A 20,331-nucleotide genomic window follows, 5' to 3' on the forward strand; every position below is an offset into this window, starting at 1 on the left:
GAGAAAGCTCATGAGCCTGGGTAGCATTCTGTACGGTGACGATGCGCGTACTGCTCTTAAGAGCATGAAAAGAAATATCTTTACCAACATGGCGTAGGAGTGCCTTGCCAATACTGTGGTCAGAAAGATAGGCAGTAGAGGAAGTCGGTCGTAAAGTGAAGAATTTAGTCCATTGTGCAGTCTGAAACTGAGCGTGGAAAGGTAGTGAAGGACGTGTCGATCTTTTCTGAGAAGCACGAGAAGGTGGAGAAGTATCATCAGCAGGTAATTGTTATTGGCGTTTAGGTGTGGGACCAGAGTTGGTCCGACGTGGAACGGGCCGGCGATTCGAAAATTGCCGCACCATAGAGGGAGAGGCCAGAAGCATAGTCAGAGGAGAGCGAAGGTCAGATAAATCGAAGGAGTCAGTCGAGGCCTCAGTACCTGAAGCAGGTGAGGAAACTGCACCGGCGAGAGGTACAGAGGCATGAGGAGTGTCCGAAGAGTGGTCCAAAGACGAGGCGGGGTCAGAACGGGGTGCGGTATCAAGAAGGGGCCCGGGGGTAGCAGGTTCATGGACTAGGGCTGCCATGGTTAGGTTACTTCTTTCTTTTTGTTTTTAAGAAAAAAAAGAAAGAAAAGAAAAGAAAAATAAAAAAAAGAATAAAAAAAAAAGGGGAACGGGGAGGGATAGTTCCTAGGAGGAATGAAAGGGCCAGAAATCTCCCTCCGCGCCCAAGAGGACCTCAGCACCGCAAGTAGCGCAGATGCAGCATGGAACCCGTGCCATACCCTACCCTTCATGCCAGTAAACCAGCAATCCGGGATCGCAACCTCACATCTGCCGAGCTACCTCGGTGGACAAAAGAGAGGGCGGCTGGATATCCGCCACAAAGCATACCTCCTTCGGCCACCACCCCCGGAATCCGAAAGGTGGCTTCCAGAGATACACCCGTCGCCCGAGAGACACCCAAAGCCACCCTTCATGATACCGGAGAGGGATCGAGACATCCCCAGGTGATCCAGATTCCACGGCAAACTACGCCACAGCCAAAAACCTCAACGGAATGGGATGGAGCCCGGTACCCTTCCCCCTACCTATGAACTAGTATGCCTGTGGGAAAAATCCCAAAGGCCAAAAAGAGGAAGGGCAAAAGGGAGGGGTGGGGAGGAGGAGGAGGAAAGGGAAAAGGGGAGGATGGGATAGGGAAGGGGGGATTGGGGGGTAATTAGGTTCGGTCTGAGGAAGGAGACTGATAGGTCTAATTCCTCAGACCAAGAGCCTCTTCACCACACTAAGGAGCCCCCCTTGAAGAGGTTGGACTCAAAAGGACCCATACATTATGAGTCCAACCTTGAGGGACACCCATTATATATTAACCAAATGAAAAAAAATTGTCGAGATTTTTAAAACTGGTGACCAATCAGAAGTGAAGAGGAAATACGATGGTACCTCGAGTTACCAACTTAATTCATTCCAGAAGGCTGTCTGAGTGCCGATACCGAACAAATTTGTTCCCGTAAGGAATAACATAAATTAGATTAGTCCATTTCAGACTCCCAAAAATACACTTACAAAACTGTTCCAGTTGGGAGCTGTTTGAAACTCAAGGTACCACTGTACTTTAATAGGCATTTAATGCATTTTTTTTTTTTACATAATTTGAAACAATACTGAGAACCTGATTATTAAACCCCTATATAGTATAGTACAGTGAATGGGACAATAAAAGTATCACATTTCCTTTCTTTTTATTTCATTAAATTCTGGAGGGGTACATCATCTGTAAGGTAGAATTTTTCTGGGTTAGTTTCATTACAAAAAGTGAGAGTTAAAAAAAAAATATTTAAAACGTACTACAAATAAACAACAAAATATTATGTGCAGTATTACGAAAACTTCAAGTAAAAAACAAAACAAAACAAAACTTCGTTTTACATAATGTTCCATTTTTAACCTAACCTTTCAACACATTACTATACCCAACAAACTTTGCAATCTGACATTCTATGCTTAAATAAAACTACCAAAAAAAACAATAAAAAATATTTGCTGTGCATTTGACCAAGGTACTGACTCCAAATACCTCATCTTGATAGACCTCAAGGGAAAATTTTAAGAATTAATCTTCATTTCCCATCCCCTCTTAAAAAAAAAAAAAAAAAATATGGAGTCGCAAGCTTATCACTATGGACCAATAAGCATATTTTTTTTTATCAACTCACCACACTAAAGCAACTGGATCTACAGTATGATTTCAGTTGCATGTCTCTCAAAAACTGTACCTTACTTTTTAATTTGTCATACTACGGTTTTCCTATAAATTTAAGAGGAAAGGAGAGATACTTGTCTATCTCTCAATGATGGTTTTACAAAACTGTATTACAATCCATACATTTTTAGCTTTCTACCCAATCCGTGAGTATGCATGAATATTAACCCTTTCACTGCCGAGACCCTTGCTCACAAACTTGCTCTCAGTGTCGAAGAATTGAATTTTTTTTTTTTTAACGAAATGACAGAATCTTTTCCCAATGGGAATGACACCAAAAGCACAAAATTTCATGGAAAACTCATGGAATTATGCTTCTGCAAAGTTAGCGGTCTCGGCAATATTTACGCATCGGTGATTTTGTCCACTTTGAGCCCTATTTTCAGCCAATTCCATTGTTCCAGTCGACCAAACTCATAGCTGATACACTAGAACTCCTTTTGTTCTATCAACTGTGTACAAGAAACCACTCATTTACCTATTTCAACTACCCAATACTGTGACTCACAAAACTGAAATGACATGACTGCAAACTAACCATACCCTGCCCATGGTATGGTTTGTTTACCCAATACTGTGATCAGAAATTGGTAATTTGGCCAATTTCATACGCAATTCAAGGCCAATTTCAAAATAGGGTGCAGAATTAACAATGCAAACATTCCTAGCACTAAAATAACATTTCCGGGCCCCTCTTATATTACGCTTGCTTTCAATTTTTAATTTTTATTCACAGAAAGAACATCAGCAAAAATCGAACAGTTCTGTTACTTTGAGCTCAATTTCAAGGTACAGTGGACCCTCGCCTAACAAACGCATCGCTTAACGTTAAATCCGCCTAGCGATACATTTTAACGCAAAAACTTTTGCCTCGGCTAGCGCTAAAAAACTCCCTCAACGCGATTCGTTCGAGACGCGTCCACGTGCGGCCTGAGCCCGCCTCACTTGTTCCGTGAGTGCCAGTGTTTACAAGCCAGCCACCGCGGTATCTCCCAAGCATACAATCGGAACACTTCATATTATCACAGCCTTTTTAGTGATCGCACCTACAAAATAAGTCACCATAGGCCCCAAGAAAGCTTCTAGTGCCAACCCTACAGCAAAAAGAGTGAGAATTATTTTGGATATGAAGAAAAAGATCATTGCTAAGTACGAAAGTGGAGTGCGTGTCTCTGAGCTGGCCAGGTTGTACACAAAACCCCAATCAACCATCGCTACTATTGTGGCCAAGAAAACGGCAATCAAGGAAGCTGTTCTTGCCAAAGGTGCAGCTTTGTTTTCGAAACAGAGATCGCAAGTGATAGAAGATGTCGAGAGACTGTTATTGGTGTGGATAAACGAAAAACAGATAGCAGGAGATAGCATCTCTCAAGCGATCATATGTGAAAAGGCTAGGAAGTTGCATGACGATTTAATTAGAAAAATGCCTGCAACTAGTGATGATGTGAGTGAATTTACGGCCAGCAAAGGTTGGTTTGAGAGACTTAAGAATCATAGTGGAATACATAGTGTGATAAGGCATGGTGAGGCTGCCAGTTCGGATCACAAAGCAGCTGAAAAATATGTGCAGGAATTCAAGGAGTACACAGACAGTGAAGGACTGAAACTTGAACAAGTGTTTAATTGTGATGAAACAGGCCTGTTTTGGAAGAAAATGCCAAGCAGGACCTACATTACTCACAAGGAAAAGGCACTCCCAGGACATAAGCCTATGAAAGACAGGCTTACTCTGTTGATGTGTGCCAATGCTAGTGGTGATTGCAAAGTGAAGCCTTTATTGGTGTATCACTCTGAAACACCCAGTGTGTTCAGGAAAAACAATGTCCTCAAGGCTAATTTGTGTGTGCTGTGGAGGGCAAACAGTAAGGCATGGGTCACTAGGGACTTTTTCTATGCATTTGCCCCCACTGTGAAAAATTACCTAATTGAAAAGAAATTAGACCTTAAGTGCCTCCTGGTACTAGACAATGCTCCTGGTCATCCTTCAGACGTGGCAGAGCGACTTTCTGCGGAAATGAGCTTCATTAAGGTCAAGTTTTTGCCTCCTAATACCACTCCTCTCATGCAGCCCATGGACCAGCAGGTCATTTCCAACTTCAAGAAACTGTACACAAAAGCTGTTTGAAAGGTGCTTTGTAGTGACCTCAGAAACTCAACTGACTCTAAGAGAGTTTTGGAGAGATCACTTTAGCATCCTCAATTGTGTAAACATTATAGGTAAGGCTTGGGAGGAAGTGACTAAGAGGACCTTGAACTCTGCTTGGAAGAAACTGTGGCCAGAATGTGTAGACAAAAGGGATTTTGAAGGGTTTGAGGCTAACCCTGGGAATCCTATGCCAGTTGAGGAATCCATTGTGGCATTGGGGAAGTCCTTGGGGTTGGAGGTTAGCGGGGAGGATGTGGAAGAGTTGGTGGAGGAGGACAATGAAGAACCAACCACTGATGAGCTGCTAGATCATCTTCAACAGCAAGAGGCCATACCTGAGGAAACTGCTTTGGAGGAGGGGATAGAGAAATTGAGGAAGTTGCCTACTTCAAAGATTAAGGAAATGTGTGCAATGTGGCTTAAAGTGCAAACCTTTTTTGATGAAAATCACCCTCACACAGCTATTGCAAGCCGTGCTGGTGACTATTACACTGACAATGTTGTGAAACACTTTAGGAATGTCATAAAGAAACGGGAGGTACAGGCCTCTATGGACAGATATGTTGTGCGACAGAGGTCCAGTGACTCTCAAGCTGGTCCTAGTGGCATTAAAAGAAGAAGGGAAGTAACCCCGGAAAAGGACTTGCCACCTTAAGTCCTAATGGAAGGGGATTCCCCTTCTAAACATTAACACCATCCACAATCTCTCCTCCTCCCACCCCATCAATCATCACCAGATCTTCAATAAAGGTAAGTGTCATGTAACTGTGCATGTCTTCTTCAGTTTGTGTGTATTAAAACTAATATTTCATGTGGTAACATTTTTTTTTTGTTCATACTTTGGGGTGTCAGGAACGGATTAATTTGATTTCCATTATTTATCGGGAAAATTAATTCGCCTAACGTTGAGCTCTCAGGAACGGATTAATAGCGTTAGGCGAAGGTCCACTGTACTTTCATTTCGTAAACCATTCAAAATCATCTCTAGTTCTGTAATATATCTTCCATTCTATCAAACGAGAACACAACCATAAATACCAAACGAAATTACACCGTAAAGTCGCTGTTTTAAACAAAAAACACTCAGTTCTTTTTCTCGTTATGCGGTGCGTGCTACAGGATTTTTTTCTACTGCGCACACTGACCACTCAGACCCATTCTCTCATATGTAGGCCTACCAGCTTTCTCCTGTAAGATTGGAAGCCATTAGAATTTTGGCGTACTATTACAGGACTGACACTGGCTTGCAAGCCATAATATTACTGGACTGACAGGGAAAGGGTTAATTAAAAACAGAAAAAAAGGAATGATTACCACAATTTTGGAAAAATGACTAGCGAAACATTCCAGACTAAAAAATAACCACAATTTTTAAAGAGGTGGACCAATAAGCCAGCAGAAGTCCTCAGATAACCAAAAGCTCCAGCTGTGGGTTATCAGAAGACTAAGACCTGCATCAGGGAACACTTGTCCTGTTCCTGACAAACATTATACCTATCATTCCAGACTACAAACCTCAAATGAAACTGTCAGTGACACCTGCTTAAGTTGGGTAAGCAGTTGATTTGTATGATTTAAAAAGCACTAGATCCATTTGGATATTTTAGCACTTTTAATTTAAAAAGTGCTATGATATTAAATAACTGACTGTCAATGTCAACCAATTAGTTATAGCGGGTCCCTGCTTAATGACCTAGATGGTGACCGGAGAAAAATATTCTTAAGCACACAGAATTTCCCATGAAAGCCTATGGTATTGGGATGATGTTTTTTCAACCCTTTCAATCTACCTGGAGGGCATTCCTGGGATCAATGCCCCTGCAGCCCGGTCCATGACCAGGCCTCCAGTACCCGAGGTTTTTTAAACCCTTTCAGTAACTGTTACCTGGATCTTTGTTACTGATGCCAGGTTCCCTCATGAAGATCAATGTTTTGAGTGCAGCTCCCTCAGATAAGCCGTGAGCAGTAAATTTTGACCTAAATATGAGAGAATGTGTGGTGAGTGTGCACAAAATAAAAATATCCTGCTGTGCATGATGGGAAAAGCAAAGCTCTGACCTTGTGTCTGATTTAAAACAGCAACTGTGAGATGTTTTATTAGTTGTTTACTGTTATCACTTGATAGAATGAAACAAGAGATGTTGTTGAACGATTCAAATTGGGCTCAAAGTAATAGAAACATTAGATTTTTTGCTGATTTTCCTGAGGACAGGTAAGGCTTTCCTACCACCCCCCCAGTCTGTTTTATGGGCTTTTAATAAGTCTGATTCAATTATTCCAATTGAACACACCATGACCAATCATTCATGGTTAAATCTTATTACCTGAGGAACTGGGTAAATTTTGTTGTGTGTGAGATTATGAATTCTAAATGGTAGGCAATTGTAATATAGGAGAAGCCTGGGGATGCGATCAATGAACAGAGGGAATGTTGTAGTGGCTAAAATGTCAAGTGTTTATTTTGGGCTATTTTTAAATTGGAATTTTTTAAATTTTGTGTAAAACTGGCCAAATTACCAACTTCTGTGCACTTTACATGATGTGTAGTTCTGATAAATGAATGGGTGGTTTCTTATGCTCAAGCAATAGAATGGAAGGCACACTAGCAAACTGGCCAAATTACCAACTTTTGTGCACTTTACATGACGTGTAGTTCTGATAGTTCAATGGGTGGTTTCTTATGCTCAATCAAAAGAATGAAAGGCATACTAGCAAATCAGGAAATGTGTTCTCTGTACATGTGAGGTGGAAATGTTTACACATGTGCTTCTCAAATATTCACAGATGCTGCATAATTTAAAGGAGTGACAAAGGCACATGTGCAGCATTTGTAGTGTGGCTTGTGTACAGAATAAGAGGTGGTGTGTACAGCTAAGAATTTGGTTGACTGGAGCAATGGAATTGGCTAAGTGGGTGAAATTGCCAATGCATAAATTGCACCCAAACCACTTGTGGAATTATGTGCCTGCATAATTCCACAAGTTTTCAATCATATTTTGTACTTTTGGTGCCATTGCTGTACTGTGCTTGTTTGTCAGGGTAGGTTAGGAGAGGGCAGTGAGAACATTTGCGTGTGCTGATTAGCCGAGTCAGACGGCTTGACTCTGATGTCAGTGGTAGTGAAGAACTCTTACTGGTGGAAGCCATTCCCTCACTTGCTAAATACAATGGCAAAGTTGTTGGCTATATCAGGAGCGAAATCACCATTTTTGGGCATGGCCACATGGCCTAATACCCCTATATTCTCAATGGGAAAAAGGCAGCGTAAAAGTGATGAACTCATCCATCTTACTGTAAATGATACTTGAAAGAAAACACAATTTTTGCTCACTGACAAGTTTGTCGGTTTTCCTCTCAGAGCCAAATGTCAGGAATACATATACAGGAGGGCCCCGCTTTACGGCGTTCCGCTAATACGGTCATTTCAAATTATGACCAAAACTCGCTATACGGCTCCCCCCACCTGACTATCTAATAAGATCACCGCGCCCCACCCTGTTTGGTTACATTCTTCGTGAGCTCAGTAAGCACTAAGTCTCTCCATTTTGTCTGAAAACTCCAAAATTTCAAATGTTTTTAAAAGTTATTTCATATTTTATATATACTCTCATAATTATACTTATGTATACCTGTACTTAAATAAACTTACATACTGTGCTGGCATGCAGGTACACATTAAAATCAGTAAAAGTGTCTTATGTCTCCAGACGTCATATTAGTAATGATTATAATAATCATCGAGTCTCATTTAAATGTCGTATATTACATTAAATACACATTTTCATTAATCCATCTATGATATTTTTTCAAAATTATATAACACGATACATAACATAAAAAGATGATAAATACACCCCACAATAGAATAAATAAACATAAATATGAGATGTGGTAGCAGACGACTTGCACAAGTGACGCCATATTAGAAATAATAATAATAATAATAATAATAATAATAATAATAATAATCACCGAGTCTCATTAACCCTTTCAGGGTCCGTCCCGTAGATCTACGGCTTTACATTCAGGGTCCAAACCGTAGATCTACGCCATGAGCTCAGCTCACTCTGATAAACTGTGAGTGGTACATTTGGGCCTAGATATGAGAGAATACATCTATGTGGTATGTGTGCACCACATAAAACAGATCCTGCAGCACACTGTGTATAATGAGAGAAAAAAAATGAAATCATGATTTTTCGATTAAAACAGCAACTTTGCAGTGTTTTTTCGTATGTTTTTTATAGTTGTATTTGCGATTTCTTGGTCTTATTTGATAGAATGGAAGACATATTACAGAAATAGAGATGATTTTGATTGGTTTTAGCATTGGAAATGGCTTGAAACTGAGCTCAAAGTAGCGGAAATGTTAAATTTTTGCCGATATTCAAGAGTAAACAAACGACCTCACACGTCTAATACACATCAGCTGGTGGGTCTAATATACATTCACAAATATGGTGATGATATTTATACAATTATTACAGTATTGCATAACAGTAAATCTTCTATTTTTTGGTGTGAATAAAAATTCATTATGTGAATAAAAAATCAAAATGGAATTTATTTGTAAAGCCTCAAAACATAACTAATGAACAGAGGAAATGTTAGTTTAGTGCAAGGAATGCCTACATTGTTCATTCTGGACCCTATTTTGAAATTGGAATATTTTGAACTTTGTGTTAAATTGGCCAAATTAACAATTTCCGATCACTTTATTTTGTAGTTGAAACAGTTGACTTGGCGATTTCTTGTGCTCAATCGATAGAATAGAAGTAATACTAGTGAAATAGCTAAGAATTTGGTTGATTGGAATAATGTAATTGGCCTAAAATGGGAGTCAAAGTCGGCAAAATCGCCGATTCGTAAATATCGCTGACACATCAAAATTCGCGAGAGCATAATTTCGTCAATTTTCCACCAAATTTCGTACTTTTTGTTTTATTACCTTCACAAAAAGATTCTCTACGATTTCATAAGAAAAAATAACAAATTTTTTTTTTTGAAAATTCTTGGACACTGGTGCGTGACTCCAGATTTGGGCCTTGGACCCTGAAAGGGTTAAATGTTGTATATTACATTAATATACACATTTTCATTAATCCATCCATTATATTTTTTCAAAATTATATAATAAACACGATACATAACATAAAATGATAAATACACCCCACAATAGAATAAATAAACATAAATATGAGATGTGGTAGCCAGATAACTTGTACAAGTGACGCCAAGAATAACATTTTCTCTAATCTAACATAAGAGAAAATGTGTTACTGGGGGTAACTGTAGAAAATTATTCCTTTCGTATGTATTTAACTAAGTTTATTCAGGTATACACAAATACAGTTACATACATTATCATACATAACATATGTGTAGAGAACCTAGGATAACCCAAAAAAGTCAGAGTGACTTATTTCCATTGCCTTCACTCAGAGCATCATTTCTTTTCAAAATGATGTTACATGAGAATGGGAGTGTTCTTCTTTATTTATTCTACCGTATCAATGTAGAGACAACTTGTACACAAAGTAACTTGTACACAAACCAGACGTGTACACTTTGTTTACAAAACTTACCTTCGCCTGGTTTGTTTACATAACTCTGCGCCTGTACTCTCTCATGCACTCATTCTTTCTCTCTCTCATTTATTCATTTTATCTCATTTACTTACTCCTGACCCTACATTAAGACTACAAATATTTTAAGGTAAGTAATGAGTGAACTGTATATACATTTTATCGCTCTGGGATGCTTAAATATCATAGAATTGTATGTGTGGGTGGGGTGGCCTGGTATGGTAGCCTGGCTGACTACCATACATGTCACACTTGATTTCTTACAATAAATACTACTTGTCTCACCCTAGATTAAGACTATAAATATTTTAAGGTAAGTAATGAGTGCACTATGTGTGTATTGTACTTTTTTATTGTTTTTTGATGCCTGGTTCTATTGCTAACTTAATATATGTTAGTGTAAACTTGTTATCTAGTGTTTGTATGCATTTGTAAGTGGAAAAAAAGGGTGTTCCACTTTACGGCGGTAGCCTGGAACCTAACCAGCCATATAAGTGGGGCCCTCCTGTACGTACTTTGCCCAGATTTCTATTTTATTTTGACTTGACAAAACATACTCAAATTAAGGCCAAATCACAGAATTTTGTTCAAAATATCTTCAACAGATTTCCCACACCCAAATCTGTATTTTGTCAATCTATACCAATTTTGAGAAATATTCAGACAGCAAATTAGTAGTATGAAACTCCGAATATCACTCCGGCCTCTGGTGGATGTATATGAGCGGGAAGCAGTGTTAACTGGAAAGAAGGGATCTGCCACCAGGAATTTAGTCATTGTACGAGCAAGAGGCAACTGTTAAGCAGGGGAAACAATTCTTGTTTTTTTTCTGAGTACATAATGAAAATTAAGTTAAGTGATTATCTAAGCATGGGTGTACAGTGCCTTAAATTTCTTACTAATAACATATGTTTCCTGTTATCATGAAGCAGAGGCTTACTGTATCTTAACCCTTTCATTGTCCAGACCCCCAAAAAAGAAACTTGCTCTAGTAGTAAACAAAAAAAAGGATGAAATGGTAGAGAATCTTTTTGTGAAGATGACACCAAAATTACGAAATTTGATAGAAAACTTACCGAATTAAGCAGGTGCAAAGTTAGCGGTCTTGGCAAATTTATGCACCAGCAATTTCACCCACTTTGAGTCCTATTTTAAGACAATTCCATTGTACCAATCTACCAAATTCTAAAGCTATTTTGTTAGTATGCTTTCCATTCTACTGACTGAGCACAAGAAACCACTCATTCAACTACCCTATAGTGATCAGAATTTGGTAAATTGGTCAATTTCACAAAATTAAAATGCCAATTCAAAAACAGTTCATAATAAACAATATAGACATTTATGGCCCTAAAACATTTCTTTGTTCATTAGTCATGTCCCCAGCCCTCTCCTATATTACATTTCCTTTCCATTTTGAATTCATATTACCACAAAAATAAAAGACTTATTCTATTTCTTAACCCTTTCAGGGTCGCCAGGCCCTCTCCTAGACTTGTTCTCAGGGTCGCCAAATTCCAAAAAAAAAAAAAAAAAAAGATAGAGAATCTTTTCCCAATCATAATGACGCCAAAAGTATGAAATTTGATGGAAAACTTACAGTATTATGCTCTCGTAAAGTTAGAGGTCTCGACGATGTTTACGTATCGGCAATTTTGCCCACTTTGAGCCCTATTTTCGGCCAATTTCAGTGTACTAGTCAACAAAAATCATAACTATTTCGCTAGAACTCCATTTTTTCTATCGAATGAGTACAAGAAACCACCCATTTACCGATTTCAACTATTCACTAAAGTAGTCAGAATTTAGCAATTTTGCCAATTTCACACAAATTTCAAAATATGCCAATTTCTGAATAGGGTCCAGAATAAACAAGACATTCCTGGCACTACAATAACATTTCCTCTGTTCATTAGTCACGTCCTCACGCCCCTCTTACATTCTTTTGCTTTCCACTTTGAATTTTTATTCTCACAAAAAACAGAAGATTTACTGTTATGCAGACTACTGCATTAGTGTAGAAATGGTATAAATAATATCAGCGCACTTGTGAAAGAATATTAGACTCACCAGTTGACGTATATTGGATGCACAGCATGATTTATTTACTTTTGAACTTTGGTAAAAATTTAACATTTCTGCTACTTTGAGCTGAATTTCAAGGTACTTTTCATTGTAAAACCAGTCAAAAACATCTCAATTTCTGTAATATGTCTTCCATTCTATAAAATGAGACCAGGAAAACTAGAATACAACAATAAATAACATACGAAAATACAGTGCAAAGTTGCTGTTTTAATCCAAAAACACGGTCAAAATTTTTTTTTCTCATTACGCACTGTGTGCTGCAGAATTTTTTTTTATACTGCGCACACTGACCACATAGACCCATTCTTTCAAATGTAGGCCTACCAGCTTTCACTAGGTTTGAGGGCGCTAGAATTTAGGCGTACTAGTATGTCAAAAACCCTGGTGCCTAAGCTGTACTAGTACGTCCGAAACCCTGGTGCGTAAGCCATACTAGTATGTCCGAAACCCTGGTGCGTAAGCCGTACTAGTATGTCCGAAACCCTGAAAGGGTTAAATAATAAAATAAAACTCAGAAAGATTAATCAGCTTCCCAATAATTGAGTCAGACCTATTAAAACCCATAAAACAGACTGGGGTTGCAGTCTTGAACATTGGCAAAAAATATTTCTGCCAATTTAAGCTCAATTTCAAGCTACTTCCAGTCCTGGAACTAATCAAAATCATCTCAATTTCAGTAACGTGTCTTCCATTCTATCAAATGATACCAAGAAATAGCCAATAAAAAAATTCCAAGAAAATACTGTAGTCACTATTTTAACCCTTTGAGGGTCGACAGGCCCTCTCCGAAACTTGTTCTCAGGGTCGGCCAAATTTCAAAAAAAAAAAAAAAAAAATCTTATGAAAAGATAGAGAATCTTTTCCCGGTCATAATAACACCAAAAGTATGAAATTTGATGGAAAACATACGGAATTATGCTCTCGCGAAGTTAGTGGTCTTGACGATGTTTACGTATCGGCGATTTTGCCCACTTTGAGCCCTATTTTCGACCAATTCTAATGTACTAGTCGACAAAAATCATAACTATTTCGCTAGAACTCCATTTTTTCTATCGAATGAGTACAAGAAACCACCCATTTACCAATTTCAACCGTCCAATAAAGTGGTCAGAATTTAGCAATTTTGCCAATTTCACACAAATTTCAAAATATGCCAATTTCTGAATAGGGTCCAGAATAAACAAAAAAGACATTCCTGGCACTAAAATAACAAGTTCTCTGTTCGTTAGTCACATCCCCAGGCCTCTCTTATATTTCTTTGGCTTTCCACTTTGAATTTTTATTCTTACAAAAAATAGATTTACTGTTATGCAGACTATTGCATTAGTGTAGAAATGGTATAAATAATACCAGCGCACTTGTGAAAGAATATTAGACTCACCAGTTGACGTGTATTGGATGCTTGGCATGATTTGTTTACTTTTGAACTTTGATAAAAATCGAACATTTCTGCTACTTTGCACTCAATTCCAAGGTACTTTTCATTGTAAAACCAGTCAAAATCACCTCAATTTCTGTAATATGTCTTCCATTCTATAAAATGAGACCAAGAAAACTAGAATACAACAATAAATACCATACGAAAATACAGTGCAAAGTCGCTGTTTTATTCCAAAAACACGGTCAAAGTTTTTTTTCTCATTACGCACTGTGTGCGGCAGGATTTTTTTTATACTGCGCACACTGACCACATAGACCCATTCTTTCATATGTAGGCCTACCAGCTTTCTCTCATTAGATTTGAAGGCACTGGAATTTAGGCGTACTAGTACATCAAAAACCCTGGGTCGTAAGCCGTATCAGTACGGCCGAAACCCTCAAAGGGTTAAACCACAGTCACAGCCTTGTTTTTCCCAACTTGCACTGCATGGGAAAGGATTTTATTATATGGTGTACAATCACCACATCCCCACTGTGTCAAATCTAAGCCAAAATTTACCACTCACAGCTTACTTAACTCCTTAACTGTCCAAATGTGGATCTACGTTCTCTCGCCCAGCACTCCGAATATTCTTGGGGAATTTTTTTTTTAAATTAAAGACAATTGTCTGTGTAATATGACCAAAGAAAATTTTTTTTAGGGTCAGTACTTCCAAGATATAAGACTGCGAGGCTGGCTATGGATGCTCACCTGATGGCAACACGGAGTCCTGTCGCTTGCAGAAATGTTGCTGACATACCTTTTTTCCTCGTTTTTATTTTAATTTATATATTTTTTATGTTTTGATAATTACAATTTGTAGTATTTCTTGTGATTTCATAGCCAATGTTTGTTCTGACACTAATATTAGGTACTGAAATAGTACTCAAATAGTCACACACACACTGACAGGTGAACATTTTCACCTGCCTTGGTCATGTACTATTGTCTACAAATATTTACATAGTAATTATAGATTCCAGAAATGTTTTAGTAAGACATGCTGGATAATACATGAAACTCCTTGAAGCATGGTGCAAGATGAGTATCACTCCACTGCTGGCAGTGCAGCAGTGGAGTGACATCTGATGACTGTGCACTACCTTGGCTTTATTTGTTTTCACTGTTACACATAAACAAGACTGCCTATTTGTTTGTATCTGTCACTGTCTGTGTCTATCTTCCTGTCTATCTGTGTGTGTCTTTTTTTCTCTCTGTCTACTTGTCTGTCTTTCTGTCTCAGCCGCTCATGAACCAACAGGTATTACACAACAATGCAGAGTCATCACATCTGATTCCTGAACAAGTGAAAATGCATATTACTTGCCAGTCATGCTTATTATGCCTTATATCTACAAGCACAGTATAGTACTTTGTCTCGATTTTTTGGGTTATCCTAGGTAATTTACACCATGAATAATAACTGTATTTATGTGTACCTGTGAGACAGAGACAGATACAGGGATACACAGACATAAATAGAAAGAGACAGAGATAGATACAGCCAAAGTCAATTAGTCAGCCAGCCAGCCAAACACACATTACACATGTTCCCAAACTGTTTCTCTTTACTTAGGGCATAGGTTATAGGACATTCTAGCAGGATGACACTAGCAGTAGTATCAAAATTGAAAGATGTGGCACAAATGTTGCACATGGGTTATTACCGAGGTTTTTGATATTTCCACAACCACTTGTGGCTACATTCTTCTCAAAGCCACTAAACTCAAGGTCAATATCACTTTCCTCTTAAAATGGAAGTGTTAATATGACATGACATCAGTGAATCCCTGGTGTTTGCCATGCTGTTTGCTCTAGCTGGAGCTCAATTGAACTGTTGCTCCCACAAGGTACTAAGTGGTCCCAGATTTTTTTAATACTGTGCACACCAAGTGTTAAGAGGATGGAACACAAGAGAATGACTTGGAGGGCATATAAATCTATAGTAGAAGGAAGGCGGGGTAGGGGTCATCCTAGGGAAAGTTGGGGGAGAGGGTCAAGGAAGTTTAGTGTGCGGGGCACTTAGACTTCCAGCAAGCATGCGTGTGTTAGATAAGAGCAAGTGACGATGAATGGTCTTTACAACTTGATGTTCTGTATAGACTCGGCAAAGCCACTGGCTGGCTTAACGTCTCCAATTATCACTCCTGTCTTTTTCAAGAGGAAATCTCACCATTACAGACAAGAACTGGGCTGCTGGGTTTTTAGACTCTGCCACCATGGTAAGGTGACCCAGTGAAGGTGAAGAGGTGAGGGAATGTAACTAGTTTAATGTAGTTCTACTCATTTGTTGTTTGTACGAAATGAGATCCTTTCAAGCACATGAAAAATTTACTCTAAAAAGCATTGTACATGCACAAGTCAGTGTCAGGTCACCAAACGAACAAGACCCAAGCCAGGACAGTACCGGCAAACCTCATCAAATCAAATGTACTAGTATGTTAATATGTACCAACAAACTGTGAATAAGACATGTGCACAATAAAGACACTAATTAAAGGAGATATTTCACCAATGGTGACTTTTCAATCCTCCGGACAGGAAAGGCAACCTGTGGTGAAATGTTTCCTTCAATAAATGTCTCACTTGCTCCATGTCTTATTCCTAAAATATCAATCATCTGGATGGGAAGTACAGCTGCCCTATTAAAATACAAACCATCTTAGGAAGAGAAATTTAGAATATTTCAAGTTATGAACAATAAACATTCTAACCAAAAATAAAGCTAATATGTAATATACTTACAACCCTGACTCTCCTTCCCATAGCACGTGGTGGTAGGGAACGGGCAAACTTGGCACGCACAACACCCGAGTTCCCATGAATGCGCGTAACCTTGCCCCAGATAACACGAAGCTTTGATTTGCCACCATATGAGCAAGGGGTCTTCTTTTTGCACTAAAACGTAAAAAAAAAAAAAAAAAAGTATAAGTTGTCAAACCTATAACTAATCTTTCTTTTAACTTTATCAGAAAAATAACAAGAGTTTCCAGAGGAAAAATAAGGCTGTTCGCTAATCTTACCTTGTAAACATAGGCACAACGTTTTCCAATATAGTATCTGCCATCGTCCTTGTTTTTGGCGCCATCCACCTTCAAAAGTGCTGTTTTCTCATGTTGCGCCCTTTGACCACGCTTGTATCCAGTAAAAACTGCCTTTGCATAAAGTCTGTTAAAAAAGATTATTACATACTGTACTTTTACTATTATTATTATATTGAAGGCAAGCTCTAAAATTAAATCTACTTCTCTTGAAAATAATGAATTGCCAATGGATCTCTTTGACCTAAAAAATGACTTCTGTACAGCAGACAAACACATTCTGCTGTTCAAATTAGCACATTATGGAATAAGAAGACATATACTATATCACACATGAAATCTTACTTTAGCAACCAATATCAACATGTGACCATTAACCCTTTCACTGTCAGTGCGGTAATATTACGGCTTGCAAGCCAGTGTTGGTTGGTGCCATTGTATTACGCCAAAATTCTAGCGGGAGAAAGTTGGTAGACCTACACGTGAGAGAATGGGTTTGTGTGGTCAGTGTGCAGAGTATAAAAAAAAAATTGGGGAGGCCGCAGTGCATTGTGGGAATGCCAATTCAGTACGCCTTTTTCACCATGCCTAGCGGTAAAGAATACTTCACTCCCTGGCGAAATGGGACTCTTCCCTTCCCAAGTGATAGTTCTAACACAGATGGAAATGTCAGTGAAGACGAATTTCATGGTTTTGAGGAGTTTGTGACCGAAAGCAATGCCCAGAATACCAGAAATAGTGCTGAAAACCCTGACGACCATCATCCTTCCACCTCTGATGCTGGGGCCATCTCGTTCATGTTCAGTTGTACCACAGCAAAAGAGGAAGCTCTTATTTTCCCATGTCTCAAAGAATACGTAAGTTTATTCAGGCATACACAAATAGTTACATAGATTAGCATACATAGCAGCATGTGTGTAGAGAATCTAGGATAACCAAAAAATGTTAGACAAAGTGACTTATTTCCAAGTGGGTGGTGGGGAAGACGGTATGGGTAATGGGTGATGTTACAAGTGGGATGGATAATATACATGTACATGCAGCAGCAGGTGTTGATGGTGGTGTAATGTGCCATGTAGCACCAGCAGCACCCCAGGCTGGTAGCCATGCTGGTGACTCAGCACATCCACAACAAAGGCCACCTTCAACCACCCACACACCAAAACAAACTGCATAGCTACAACCACAACAACCCACCCACAAAAATGCAGACACTCGTTTTATGTGTGAGGAGTGTAAAGCAGCAATGTGCATAACACCATGTTTATAAGAGTCCCACAAACTGCAGCACTTCTAGGAATGTATCCAGTGACTGAGTGTGTACAGTAGAGCCCAGCTTTATGGCATTTCACTTTACGGCTTTCCGCTAATATGGTCATTTAAAATTATGACCAAAACTCTCTGTACGGCTCCCCCCACCTAACTTTCTAATACAGTCATCGCGCCCCACCCGGTTTGTTTACATTCTCCGTGAGCTTTGTAAGCACTACATCTCTCCATTATATCTGGAAACTCCAAAATATCAAGTGTTTTTAAAAGTTATTTCATATTTTATATATATAGTGGACCCTCAACCAACAAAGGCATCATCTAATAATAAAATCGACTAACGAAGTGTTTTAGTGTAAATTTTTTGGCCCAACCAATGATGAAAAACTCTACTAACATCATTCATCCAGAAACGTGTCCGTCTCAGCTCAGCTAGTGTACCACTATTTACAAGCCAGGGCAGATGGTTTGCACGCATATAGTCGATAAATTTTGTATTATTCCAATGTTTTTAGTGCTTGTAACTGCTAAATAAGCTACCATGGGCCCAAAGAAAGCTTCTAGTGCCAACCCTGTGGTTAGAAATATTATCGAAATACTATCGTACCACGGTCAACTGCTGCTGCACCACCGTCAGCTGCACTACACGAAGATGTGGAGAGAGTTGTTGGTGTGGCTTAACGAGAAACAATTAACCCCAGAGGGCTAATCACCCAGGATAACCCAAAAAAGTCAGTGCATCATCGAGGACTAACTTATTTCCATTGGGGTCCTTAACCTGTAAACGGTCCAAGCAGATCTACGTTCACATGTGTAGTACTACAAAAGTAGATCTACGTTTTTTTACATATTTTCAAACAAAAAAAAAAAAAAAAGTAGATCAAAGTTTTTTTTACATACAGTGGACCCTCAACCAGCGATATTAATCCGTTCCTGAGAGCTCATCGTTAATCAAAATAATCGTTAGTCAAGTTAATTTTCCCCATAAGAAATAATTGAAATCAAATTAATCCGTGCAAGACACCCCAAAGTATTGATAAAAAATTTTTTACCACATGAAATATTAATTTTAATACACACAAACTGAAGAAGACATGCACAGTTACAAGACACTTACCTTTATTGAAGATCTGGTGATGATTGATCAGATGGGAGGAGGGGAGAGCATTGATCTTCTCAGTGTTTAGAAGGGGAATCCCCTTCCATTAGCACTTGAGGTAGCAAGTCTTTTTCTGGGGTTAGTTCCCTTGTTCTTTTAATGCCACTAGGACCAGCTTCAGAGTCACTGGACTTCTGTTGCACAACATATCTGTCCATAGATACCTGTACCTCTCGTTCCTTTATGACATTCCTAAAGTGGTTCACAACACGGTTGTGAACCACTACTGGCTACTGCAAGCCAACACGGCTTGCAGTAGCTGTGTCAGGGTGATTTTCATCAATAAAGGTTTGCACTTCAGGCCACTTTGCACACATTTCCTTAATCTTAGAAGTAGGAAACTTCAATTTCTCTATCCCCTCCTCCGAAGCAGTTTCCTCAGGTCTGCCCTCTTGAAGATGATCTAGCAGCTCATCAGTGGTTAGTTCTTCATTGTCCTCCACCACCAACTCTTCCACATCCTCCCCACTAACCTCCAACCCCAAGGACTTCCCCAATGCCACAATGGATTCCTCAACTGGCATAGGATTCTCAGGGTTAGCCTCAAACCGTTCAAAATCCCTTTTGTCTACACATTCTGGCCACAGTTTTTTCCAAGCAGAGTTCAAGGTCCTCTTAGTCACTTCCTCCCAAGCCTTACCTATAATGTTTACACAATTGAGGATGGTAAAGTGATCTTTCCAAAACTCTCTTAGAGTCAGTTGAGTTTCTGAGGTCACTACAAAGCACCTTTCAAACATAGCTTTTGTGTACAGTTTCTTGAAATTGGAAATGACCTGCTGGTCCATGGGCTGCAGGAGAGGAGTGGTATTAGGAGGCAAAAACTTCACCTTAATGAAGCTCATGTCCCTAGAAAGTCGCTCTGCCAAGTCTGAAGGATGACCAGGAGCATTGTCTAATACCAGGAGGCACTTAAGGTCTAATTTCTTTTCAATTAGGTAATTTTTCACATTGGGGGCAAATGCATGGTGTAAAAAGTCATAGAAAAAGTCCCTAGTGACCCATGCCTTACTGTTTGCCCTCCACAGCACACACAAATTAGCCTTGACGACATTGTTTTTCCTGAACACTCTGGGAGTTTCAGAGTCATACACCAATAAAGGCTTCACTTTGCAATCACCACTAGCATTGGCACACATCAACAGAGTAAGCCTGTCTTTCATAGGCTTATGTCCTGGGAGTGCCTTTTCCTCCTGAGTAATGTACGTCCTGCTTGGCACCCATGGGACAAGTGGGGCGCGTTCAGGCCAAAGTGGACGCGTCTTGAATGGAACGAATAGCGTTGGTCAGGTTTTTAAGCGCTAGTCGAGGCAAAATTTTTGCGCTAAAATGTATCGCTAGTCAGATTTATCGTTAATCGATGCCATCGCT

General features: G+C 39.2%; 1 protein-coding gene across 1 annotated transcript in view; it reads right to left on the reverse strand.

The window, feature by feature from the left end:
- Positions 1-1,719: 1,719 nt before the first annotated feature.
- Positions 1,720-20,331, reverse strand: part of RpL35A (ribosomal protein L35A) — a 41,119-nt gene continuing 22,507 nt past the window's right edge. Inside the window, exons 3-5 of the mRNA XM_053787206.2 lie at positions 16,515-16,659; positions 16,237-16,389; positions 1,720-1,763 (exon numbers count right to left, since the gene is read on the reverse strand). Coding sequence (XP_053643181.2) covers positions 1,740-1,763; positions 16,237-16,389; positions 16,515-16,659 — 322 coding nt within the window. The 3' untranslated portion in view covers positions 1,720-1,739. The remainder of the gene's footprint in view (positions 1,764-16,236; positions 16,390-16,514; positions 16,660-20,331) is intronic.

The sequence above is a fragment of the Cherax quadricarinatus genome, chromosome 48 (genome assembly GCF_038502225.1).
Source record: "Cherax quadricarinatus isolate ZL_2023a chromosome 48, ASM3850222v1, whole genome shotgun sequence".
In the NCBI taxonomy this organism is placed as follows: Eukaryota; Metazoa; Arthropoda; class Malacostraca; order Decapoda; family Parastacidae; genus Cherax; species Cherax quadricarinatus.